General features: G+C 35.1%; 1 protein-coding gene across 1 annotated transcript in view; it reads left to right on the forward strand.

Moving 5' to 3' along the window:
- LOC106872483 (beta-mannosidase) overlaps window positions 1-9,821 on the forward strand; it is a 32,403-nt gene extending 22,582 nt beyond the window's left edge. The window contains exons 9-16 of the mRNA XM_052974120.1: window positions 857-880; window positions 1,515-1,755; window positions 2,338-2,517; window positions 4,632-4,735; window positions 5,221-5,365; window positions 5,838-6,115; window positions 7,389-7,571; window positions 9,333-9,821. Of these exons, the coding sequence (XP_052830080.1) occupies window positions 857-880; window positions 1,515-1,755; window positions 2,338-2,517; window positions 4,632-4,735; window positions 5,221-5,365; window positions 5,838-6,115; window positions 7,389-7,571; window positions 9,333-9,578 (1,401 nt within the window). The 3' untranslated portion in view covers window positions 9,579-9,821. The remainder of the gene's footprint in view (window positions 1-856; window positions 881-1,514; window positions 1,756-2,337; window positions 2,518-4,631; window positions 4,736-5,220; window positions 5,366-5,837; window positions 6,116-7,388; window positions 7,572-9,332) is intronic.
- Window positions 9,822-12,500: the final 2,679 nt, after the last annotated feature.

Here is a 12,500-nt window from a genome sequence, read left to right on the forward strand (position 1 = left end):
GTGCAAGTTGATTACATCGACCCCCAGCGCCCAGCTGGTACTTATTTCATCAGCCCCAGAAGGATGAAAGGCAAAGCCAACCTCGGCAGAACTTGAACGGCAGACAAAATACTGCTAAGCATTTCACTCGTCATGCTAAAGACTCAGACAGCTAGCTGCCATATTGATAATAATAATTATTTTTCAATGTTATTATTATTATTATGCCCATGGGCATATGGTGTAGTGGTTAAGAGCGCGGGCTATTAACCCCAAGATTCCGATTTCGATTCCAGGCAGTAACCTGAATAATAATAATAATAATAATAATATCGAAAAATACCTTAGGAATGAGAACCCAGGTTCGAAATTTCCCCAAGACCACCTGATGAAGGCTGGCGGGTATATCAGCCGAAACATGCTAACAACAAACAAGATGAGGACAAATATCCATCAAATGTAAATAATGTGACTTAGGTTGAAAGACAATGATAATGATAATCCCCAATGATATCATCCTCACTACAGCCATCTCTAATGTTAACTTCATCAACATTACCCTCCTCACCACTACCACTCTAACACAGCATCGTGCCTTTCTCTGTGTCTTTTGTTCTCCTTCTTTCTGTTTCTTCTCCTCCTGTCACTTGGTTCTATTTGCTGGAAGATTGTTTGTCTCCTCGCTGGAGTCCAGATTAACCCAGTTTGAATTATACATTGTATAAATTATGCATTGATTTATACCTTGTCTGTCTGGTGTTTATTTTTTATGACTGGTCTGTTATCTGGATATTTAGTTTAGTTATTTATTGTATAGAATATTGCTTCCATTATTCATATTTGATCTATTATACAATATTTCTATAAATTGTTTTAGCCATATTGCTTACATGGTATGAATGTAAGCAATATGTCTGTAGAAATTGCATTCTTGTGAACAGAAAAACAGGCAACACATTTTTCAGTCCTTGATTGGGATTTTAAGAGCTATGAAATAAAAGATTGTTGGCACATCAGTAATTTAATTTATTTTTATACAGAATTCTGTACAATATATAGATACAGGGGACAGTTGCAATACACTGCATCACACAGCATTAAACAGAGCTTGACAGAAAAACATAAGTAAACAACACATCTGTATTTAAACTGAATTCTCTCCCAAAAGAAACAATTAATGATGAAAATAACACTCATAGCACAGCACAATAAACTCCCACAAATACATGAAATAACTTCATACTAAATCATGAAACCTAAACAAATATAAACTAATGCAATGGGTTATCCGAATATACCATGAAACAATTGCAGTGTATTTAAACTCGAGATAATTAGGTTGTCCAGTATCTTATCTACAAAGGCCACATTTTTCTTTTTACTTTCTGGAGGGTCAGTTTTGTTTTTTAAAACAACCATTTCCTAAGTAGTTGTAGATAATATATGTATTTTGGATATTAGGAAAATGATAGTGGTGGTGAGGGTGATGAGGAGGGGGTAGAGGAAGTTGATTTGTTAGCTCTCAACCCTTTTTTTTTCACTTGCTTTTAGTAATTGTATCTTTTTCTTTCTCTTTCCTCAGGTTCCCTATCAGCTTAGAACATAACAAGAAATATCGGGAAGCCTACATCAAGCTATATGTAAACACAATTGGTACTAATGTCACAAAGGAAGATAACAGCCGTCCATTTGTGACATCAAGCCCTTCAAATGGAGTTAAAACGAAATTAGATGGAGGCATTTCTCCCAATCCTGCTGCTCAAAATTATGGCGACAGTAAATAACTTTTTGATTATTTTTTTATTTGATTCCATGTATCAAGTGAGACCATATTTGGCTGATTTGGTAGGTACTGGATAATCAGCTAGAGATGTGGAGTTCAATTCCTGTAATTAGCACTACATTTAACTCTCCAATGGACTAGTCCACCTTGCTGGAAAGAGGGACATAAGATTGGATCAAGTTACTACTGTATGAAAAATTGACAAATGTTTTAATTTGCAGTGCTGAATTCAACTCCCCTTCTGGGTTTTTTCGTTTTTGGTTTGGAGGAAGGAGATGAACCCATGGCTTTCACAGACCCTTTGTGAGGAGTGAGAACAAATTGTTTAATGTCCTTATAGAATAGTGCCAATATATACTGAGAAGTATATTTCTTTCGCTCATCTTAAAAATTTTTTATATTCAAATACTTCAGGTCAAAATATTAAATTCTAAAGACGATAGCATTGAGGCTATATTTACAAAAATCAGTTTCTTCATAGAAATAAAAATATTTTCATGTCACTGACTGGAATGTGAACCCTTAACTGCTTTGTTACATTTAATGTTAATGTCTTTTTGTTTCTTCTACTTCAGTTCACTTCTATGATTATATAAGTGATCTCTGGCTTGATTCCAGTATTCCAATACCACGCTTTGCATCAGAATATGGTATCCAGTCGTGGTGTTCTTACTCTTCATTGGTGCCTTTGTTAAACCAATCAGCTCTGAAGTATTGGAGTAACTTTACTCTTCACAGACAACATCATTTAGCAGGTAAGAACCAGCAATATTCATCTTCTCAGTTTTGTAATTTTCTGTTTAGATGTTTGTTTTCTTCTTACTGCAAAATGTATTCAGTTTAATTGTAGAATTTTGCCAGAAGGTGGTAAAATGTCTAATATTTTGATAATCTTAACTCTTTCCTCTCCAAATGACTAAACTCTGACCCCTTCAATCCAGGCCTTATGGATAAAGTGCAAATAGAACTCGGATCTAAGGAAACTGGTGGTGGGCTGTTTTAGCAAAACTGATTTGGCAAGGATCCCATATTTCAACAAATTTCTCTTTTGAAATGGTAAATTTAACCTGTCTCTCTGTTGTTTGCATTCATTTAATAGATTCTGCTGTTTCTAGCACTGAGTATTCCTTCGTTCTTATTTCTCTCCAAATTTGGAAGACCTGAGAAGAGCTATTGATGCTGCTCTACCAAAACTATAGGAGGCTTTGAAAAGAATTGGCGGTGTTGTCCTTTCACTGCTAAGCTTTAAGAGAAGCTAAAGAATCTTTGTTTTGACAGAAAGTTTTGCTCGACTCATCAGGATTCTTGTCTTCTTGTAACACACAAAAACTTCACTTTGATCTTAGCCAAAGGTTAAAATCTGAAAATTTTGCAACTTAAATTTATGTAGACTAAGGTTAATTATTTCATGGATTTTTTAAGAAATTTCATTTCCTGAAATATTATGGGAATGACAAACCAAACTTGCCTTGTCTTTGATGTCAATCTGTCAAAGGTGGTTGTTTCACAAGAGTAATTTTGCTCAATACCCAACACCAAGAAAACATTTTTAAAAAGAAAAAAATTGTTTATTATGAGCCAAATGTGAGAGCCTCCATAGGGTCACTCAAAATGTTAGAAATAGCAGCTAAATATCCTTAAAATCACACCTTATTGTTTGAAAAGAGAATGGGCATGTTGTATGATGTCTTGAAAAGTAAAAGGAAAAAAATATGGATGGTCCATAGGTTTACTCATTCAAGGCCAACCTGGGGTTAAGCAACAACAACAACCTTAAGCCTACAAAAAAGCCTTCTCTACTTTGTCATTCAACTTGTTAAAAATAGCAACTAAATTCCCTTTCAGTCACACCTTAGCATCTTGGAAAAGGGAGTGGGGATATTGAATGTCCTCCAAGAACAGCCATAAAGACATGGTGGATCAGAATTGATCTGGAATGAAATAACACCACCACCACCAGCAGCAACAACAATGTCTTTACTACTAAAATGACCTACTTCCAGCAGTGAGTTGGAAGTAGGTCATTTTAGTGACCTGTTAACAACTGGGTGTTTTTGATTAATTGAGAATTGTGTGTTTTGTTCATGGACACAGTTTAATGCTTGTGACATATTCAGAATTATTGATCTCTCTGATACATGTCCAACTTGGTTGGGTGTGGCTCTTTAATATTGACATTTTATTCTTTTACTTTATTTCGCAATTGTCATGTGTCCCACAGTTATGGGACATAAACAGGATACCATTCTTTTTAAGCAGTATGCATGCACGCATATGATAGGCTTCCACACAATTTCCAGCTACCCATTTCTCTCAGAAAGTGTTGGTTGACCAAAAGTTATAATAGTTGAAAACATTTACCAAAGGTGCTAGACAGTGGAAGTGAACCCAAGGCTATGTGGTTACTAATTGATCTTCTTACCCAGCAACAGAGTAGTGCCACAGTTAGGAGAGTGATGGGGGGATTAATGTTAGGAAGATGAGATGTGGGGAATGCTTGATGAGGCAGAATGGATGCAGGGATAGAGTCCAACATGTATAAGCATAAACAAAATACTTACAAGATCTCAATTTTGCCATGGGGGGAGATCTTCTTGAGCACAGAAAATTACCTTCTATTATAATTCCATTCACATCTAGAATACATTCACCCAATATGTAACTGGTATCTTATTTTAACAACTCCAGTAGGAGGAAACACTAACCCTGGTGGATTTGAATTCAGAATGTAAAACGTTATTTCGCAAGGCATTTTGTGCAATGCTCTGATGATTTTATCAATTCACCATCTTTTCCATAAAATGAAATAAAACTTTCTTTTATATTCCTTTGCTTTCTTTGTATTGTCTTTTTTCTTTTTTATTTGCAGGACAATTGGAAATGGAAGCAGAAATTTTGCAACACTTTGACCTTCCACCCTCTTCAAAGAAATTCAAGCATAAAACATTTCAAGATATTATATACCTTACACAGGTATAATTGTTTTTTTTTTGTTTTTTTTTTAACTGAACACCTTACTTCCAAACACCATCATCGTCATCATTTATCATCCATTTTCCATGCTGGCATGGGTTGGATGGTTTGACAGGAGCTGGCATGGCCAAAAGCCATTTCAGGTTCCATTGTTTGTTTTGGTATTGTTTCTATTGCTGGATGCCTTTCCTAATGCCAACCACTTCAGTGTACTGGCTGCATTTTATGTGGCACCAGGGCTTTTTACATGGTACCATTACCAATAGGGTCACCAAGTACCTTGCAAGACAAAAGAATATTATGGTAAACTTATTTATTACACAGAGATGCCATTTTCCAAAAATAAACAGTAATTAAGTTAGTGTTTATATATTAATGAAGTAAACATTGAATTAGTTTTGGTAATTAGTTCCAGGCTTTGAATTGTCTTCTTTGTATCTTAGAATTCTAAGATGTTATTATTTCTTCTTGTTTTTCTTTTTGAGATAAACCAAGCGATGTCAATACGATTTGAGACAGAAAGCTATCGTAGACATCAAAGTGAAGTGATCAATGGATTTGGATTAACTATGGGCGCCCTCTATTGGCAACTAAATGATATTTGGCAAGCTCCAACTTGGTCTTCTATTGGTAAGTTCAAAGGAGGAAGCAAAGCATGTTTGTTTGTTTTTTTTAATCGGAAAAATTTTTATTTTATTTTCCTTTTTTGGTCAGGATTTTTATTAATCAGGATAATATGAATACTTTAAAATTGGCAGTGGACCATCAAAAGAAACAGGATTGCTTTCACATTTCCATGGTTGAAAAATATACAAAATGTGCTCCATGTTTTTACAATAATTATATATTAATACAATAGTACCTATCTTCTTTTGTGTCTTGCATCAGAAATTTTATTTCAAACAAAAAACATTCTTATTTATTTATAAAAATGTTTACATGAAAGGAACAGAATTTATTGATTTAATAAAATAAGTCAATGATAGACAGTGTGTGTGTGTGTGTGTAAAAAATTAATTTTATAATATTAATGATATAAACATCCTAATTTATTTAGCTTCAAAAGCATATATATACATGTATTTTTTTTTCTCTCTTGCAGAATATGATGGAACATGGAAGATGCTTCATTATTATTCTAAAAAGTTCTTTTCCCCTGTTTTGATATCACCATATTTTGTTAATGAAAAGATGCTTTATATAAATATTGTTGTGGACAGTATTCCAATCAAAGAACACAGAAGGCCAGATGGTAGCCTAGAAATGGTTCCACTCAACATCTCCAAAAATAAGAATTCAGTACTGACTGGCATTTTACATGTGGAGTTATATAATTGGAAGAACCGAACCCCAGTGAAAAGCTGGACCCAAAAATATAGTGTAAGTATTTGGATGAGTTTAAGGGGAATATTTATTTTTTTCATATATACTTTGTAACTTGCTGCAACACTCATGATGATTCATTCAAGGTTAGTATGAAAGATTTCATTCCAGAGTCAAGTCTTTGTTAGAGAAAGAGAGAGAGAGTAGATGCAAAGGATTTTGAGTAGCAGAGAACTGGTTTATTATGTGAGTGAAACTGAGATGGAAATGAGGGTTGATAGGTTTATAAAAGACTGAAGCAAAGATGGTCAATAGAATAGAAAGTGCAATGCTTATAAAGTTGTCAGAAGTGTTCGAAATGGCAGATGTGAATTCTATGGTTGGGTGGAAGGAGACACCATTGCTTTCTTTATTTATATTAATTTGTGAATATATAATTGTATTGTTTAAGGCTGGGCATACATATTGATGCAAACATGCATGTATAATTTCTTGTATACTAAAATTAATGGTACATGAAGAAGGTTGCGAAACAGTTGTAACCCTATGGAAGTCATGTAGTTAAATAAATATATACATTATTTACATTTGACGGATATTTGTCCTCATCTTGTTTGTTGCTAACGCGTTTTGGCTGATATACTCTCTAGCCTTCATCAGGTGTCTTGGGGAAATTTCGAATCCGGGTTCTCATTCCTAAGGTATTTTTCAATGTTATTATCATTATTATTAATACGGCTTAGTGGTTAAGAGCACGGGCTACTGACCCCAAGATTCCAAGTTTGATTCCAGGCAGTGACCTGAATAATAACGATAATAATAATAATAATAATAATAATAATAATAACATTGAAAAATACCTTAGGAATGAGAACCCAGGTTAAAAATTTCCCCAAAACACCTAATGAAGGCTGGAAAGTATATCAGCCGAAACATGTTAACAACAAACAAGATGAGGACAAATATCCATCAAATGTAAATAGTGTAAATAATTCCTCATCTCTTAAATATAGAACTGAAATAGACATATTTTCAATGCTCAGACCTCCTGACTTTATGCTTCTATTTATATTTCTATATTTGTTATAAGTCTGAATTTGGTTATATCTCAAAAGGAAGGGCATCCAAACCATGCTAAAGCAGGTATCAGACCCCTGCACAACCATCTGGCTTGCCTGTTCCTTTTAAACCATCCAACCTCAACCAGCATGGAAAAAGGGATGCCAAATGATGAAGTAATGCCTGTCAACTGACATCACTTGATTAGCAATGTATGCATGTATCCCCAATGTTGTTTGTTAACCATGCCTCTCTTTTTCTTTGAATATAGTTAAACAAAACTTCAGATGTTGTTCTCAAAATTCCTGGATCAGAGATTGTGGACCACAAGAAATGTTCTCTTAAATCATGTTTCTTGTCTTTCTCCTTGGATTCTGAGGGTTCTGTGCCAACATCTTGGCTGCCGCTTGGGCGTCTTGTACCTTCAGGAGGAATCCCATTTGCAAAAATAAAGGTATGGTATTTGAAATGAATATTTGTCAATTTTGCATATTTTAAGTCGCTTGACATGCTAGAAATAGCAGCCAAATTGCCCTCAGTCCTAAAAAGCAGGACATATTGGCTGATGCAGTCCTGTGGCTTTTTACCATTTAATAAGAATTTCAGAAATTTTTTTTTTTTTTTTTTTTTTGTCTTCGGGGTTTAATTCTATTTAACAGAGGGACATGAGAAAAGAGCTTAGAGATTTATATTTCAAGCTTGTTTATTGTGGTGTTGGCCAAATATTTATCTTAAATTTTTTCATTGGCCAACAAATACAGGATTGCTTTTCAATATCAATTTTAGAAAATAGAAATTGCTGAAGAAATGGAAATTATTCATTGAGAGAAACATTTTCTTTCAAGACACGTAAGAACAGTAAAATAGTGAGCAGTCTATATGATGTTCTTCCTCCACTATTCTGAGTTCGAATCTAGCTAAAGTTGCATTTGTTTTCCACCTTTCTGAGGTCAGTAACCTATCTAATATACTGACAATAGACTGAATACTCTTTATTTTGCTACCCTCCTATAATATTAGTGTTACACAAATAAAAAAGATACCATGCCTACTGAATTCTTGTACTATCTCTCCAACTATTTCACTGATTCGAAAGTGAGTTGGTCAAGAGGATGCCCGTGTCTGCTCACAACTACATGAGTACTTTAAACCATTTTTAAAATACAGTAAATGATACCAAATCATCCTCGCATATGAGTGGTGGCTGTAGTTATTATACAAGTAAAAAGCCCCGATTATTTTTGAATCTGTATTCCAATCGTGCTGGAGTCAACTTTGTGTTTGATCCTCCTCCTCCTCCTCCTGACATTAGCTAAAAATTAAATTTCATGGAATCGATTTGAGTTCACTCTTCCTTTTACAAAACTGGCTTTCTATCTAAGAAATCATTTACTTGGCTTCAGAGTCAGTAAAAAAACTTACAGCCAGTGCACATAATTGATGAGTGTCTTGGCCCCTCAGCTACTTGTTGGTTACCCTATTGAATCAACTGTATGTGCAGGGTCCCTACTATCTCAGCCTGGGGCTGTGTGGTAAGTAGCTTGCTTACCAACCACATGGTTCCAGGTTCAGTCCCACTGCATGGCACCTTGGGCAAGTGTCTTCTACTATTGCCTCAGGCTGACCAAAGCCTTGTGAGTGGATTTGGTAGACGGAAACTGAAAGAAGCCTGTCGTATATATGTGTATATATATATATATATATATATATGTGTGTGTGTATATGTTTGTCCCCCCCAACTTCGCTTGACAACCGATGTTGGTGTGTTTACATCCCCGTAACATAGCGGTTCGGCAAAAAGAGACCGATAGAATAAGTACTAGGCTTACAAAAAATAAGTCCTGGGGTCGATTTGCTCGACTAAAGGTGGTGCCCCAGCATGGCCACAGTCAAATGACTGAAACCAGTAAAAGAGTAAACTGAACATTTGGTCAACTCACTGTTTGTTTATTCAATTTCAAGCTGAATCAATATTCTTCCATTTTCTATCAATCACACAATGAAGTTTGAGCTTGAATGTTACAGAGGAGGAGAAGAAACTCCCAACCATACAAACATATCCAAATTTATAAATTTCCTTCAATAATTTCTACCAACTCAGACCACCACCAGTCTTTTTGGATCCTGTCTTTTCATCACACTTTACTTGTTTCTTTAAATTTTGTATTGGTTTCTTCAATTTCTCTCTCTCTCTCTCTCTCTCTCTCTCTCTCAGATCACCAAAGTGGTTGCTGTAAGTGGCCGAAACAATACCTTCAATATTACACTTCAGAGTTCAGACATTGCTCCATTTGTTTGGTTAGAAGCTACTGGAATATCGGGGCGTTTCTCAGACAATGGGTTCCTAATGATAAAGGCAAACAAATCTGTTGAATTCTATGCTTGGCAAAATGTTCATGTGGATCAGCTGAAGACATCATTAACAGTGAAATCTTTGATGGATGTTTATGAAAAAAGGTAACTAGAATATATATATAAATGGTGATAAATTTTTTAATCTACCCACAGACTTCCTTAGTTTTTGGTTTGCTTTAAAGTTTTTACACACACACACACATATACATATATATATATATATATGTGCATGTGCACACAAATATATATTTTTGTGTTCAACCAGAAACACTTGTGTAAAAAATCTTTTGTTCAATAAAAGAAACAATTAACTTTAAAAAAAATATTCAAAATTTTATTTTAAAAAATATAGCCGTGTTTGTTCCCTTTTTATGGGTGGGGATTCCTTCATACTTAATGAGTTCCAATAAATTTTAAGTAATTAAAATTATACAAGTAGTGAGGATGGGGAGGAGAAAAAAAATCTCATTAGCTAAATGAATATTTCTGGTCAAGAAATTCAGGGGACACAACTCTGAAATGAACTTGTAAAATAAAATGCAGTGGTGATTGAGAACTTCATTGAAACAGTTGCAATATTTAATTTTACCCATCAAGGTTCCAATCTAAAACCCAACCCATATAAATTTTATTTTCCATTCTTGCAGTATTAAGAGGATTGTCATCAAGAATATGCATTGTTCTACAAAAATTAATCCTATTAGAAATCGTTCCCACATTGCCTAAACGAATTGCAGTGTTCCCCCACACTCACACCTTTCTCTTTTTTGAATAGTTTAGTGCAAGGCAGAACCATAGCCATAAATGGCCCTTTTTTTAGGACATTCTGAGATAGACAGCAGGAAGTTGTCAATACACTGGAAACCTGGCTTAGAATGATGTTTGCAGCAGAATGGGCTCCCTAGAGCTATCCAAAGGTCAATTGGGGGGATTAAAGTTGGCAAGAGATCAAGTGTACCATCCAATTTTATTCTCATTCACTTCACTAGATTCTGTGTTCAAATCCCACTGAAGCTGACTTCTGTACTACATAGAATATCCAAGGTGGCAATGTCATAGATTATATTCTTTATCTTAACAACAAACTAACTTTTTACTTCTTGATAAATGTCATTAGTTCTATGTGTTATTTGCAAACTATTCACTCTGCAAGCTTCAGTTTGTTTGTCGAGTTGCTGCTGGTTAACTTAATAGGAAAGTGACATATATCTCGATTTTATTCAAACGATTTTGCGAATAATGGGCCAATCTCTGATTCACTTAATCTACATTCCCAGAATAACCAAGGTGTGTATATGCAACTTGAGTGGATAAATAGCATTAGTTTAATGGCAACATTTTGCTGTATGTATATATTGCTCCACTTTACACTTTTCTCTCACTCTCTCTAGAAGATACATACGTATGTATGTACACACAGTGGCTTCTACTCAGTTTCAGCCTAATAAATTTCGTAGAAGCACAGTGGGATTAAACCTGGAACCAAGTTGTTATGAAACAAATTAGTTAAGCACACAGCCATGCCTGTGGTTTTTACAAAAAAAAAAATCAATAATCCAAATTGTCTTCCCCATGTGTATATCACCCCAAGACACTTGTCAGCTCGGTCCACAGGTTATAGTGGCAGCTGACCACATGGAAACAGTGAAAAGACTGTATTTAATGCAATAAATTAGTCGACAATATACTTACACTACTCATTATTGTATCAAAGCATGAATGTGTGGAGAGGATAATGAAGAAAAATATGTAAAACATCTGCAGTTTATCAGATGCAGGCACAGAAATCTTAGAATATAGTCTCTGTATTGTAAAGGCAAGCGAAATTGAAAGCTATTAAGTTATCTGAGAAAATCATTGACATAATATCCATGGTATGAGTAAAGTGATGTAGTCACAACTTAAAATTTAAACTCTGGCTATGTTGTCTTTCCACTGCTCTGCCTCTTGCAAGTCATATCCAGTTGGAATATTCATATTTATAAGAGTATTCATGACCAAAACTATAAACTGCTACTCTTCAGAGTAGACATGTATATTAGTGACTGCTGTGTGGCCTGGTGGTAGTTGTGCAGTTGTCGGTCTCATAAACTATTGCACCATTGCAGTGTTACTGGAAATATTGTCTTAGTGAATCAGACTTCCATATTATTATTACATGAAGGGAGTGGATCAGCAGAGACCAAAATTTCTAATCCTATTGCTGCTACTGTATTGTGTTCATAGTCAAGAAACTTTTTTTCTCAAACAGTCTGGCTGTAAACAAGTGCCACATTCTTGTAAAGACTGATTCTACTTTAAAAATGGTTAATGTTTTGCTGACATGTCTTATTGAATTTGCTTTCTCTTGTGGCTATGGCTTTTGTTTTGCAAGTTTGTAGAAATCCTACCAAAACAGACAATGGAACCTGGTACAGCTCACAGCCTTGCCAACTCCAGTTAAACCATCCAACCCATGCCAGCATGGAAAACGGATGTTAAATGATGATGATGATGATGATAATGCATCAGCACAGATATGGCATTTGTGGTAATGAAGTTCGCTTTGTAATCATCCAAGTTTCAGATTCCATCCCACTGTATGGCACTTTGGGAAAATGTCTTCTACAATAACTTTAGACTCACCAATGCTTTGTCAGTGAAATTGGAAGGCAGAAACTGTATGGAAGCCTGTGTGTGTGTGAACGTGTGAATGCTTACATTAACATCTGCATTGAGACCATGTGGACAACAGTTGTGTTTGCATCTCCTGTAAACAATATATTCTGTAGCCTGGCAGTTTTTACATGTGAGGAACTGTGGAATAAAAATCATACGTTATTTAAAAGGCAGGTAAAGTCTGGTAACAGAAACAGCTTCCAGCCATTCACTACATCCTTGGTAAGTGTCATCTAATCAGTGCCAGCACGTAAAAAGTATGCTGCTGGATGAGTTCTGCTAAACTATCTGACCTTGGCAACTGGACAGAGTGGCTTAAATGATTCCAGAGAAATATTTACAGCAAAAGTCAACTTGGTGAAACCTAATC

This window comes from Octopus bimaculoides, chromosome 17 (assembly GCF_001194135.2).
Source record: "Octopus bimaculoides isolate UCB-OBI-ISO-001 chromosome 17, ASM119413v2, whole genome shotgun sequence".
NCBI classification, from domain to species: Eukaryota; Metazoa; Mollusca; class Cephalopoda; order Octopoda; family Octopodidae; genus Octopus; species Octopus bimaculoides.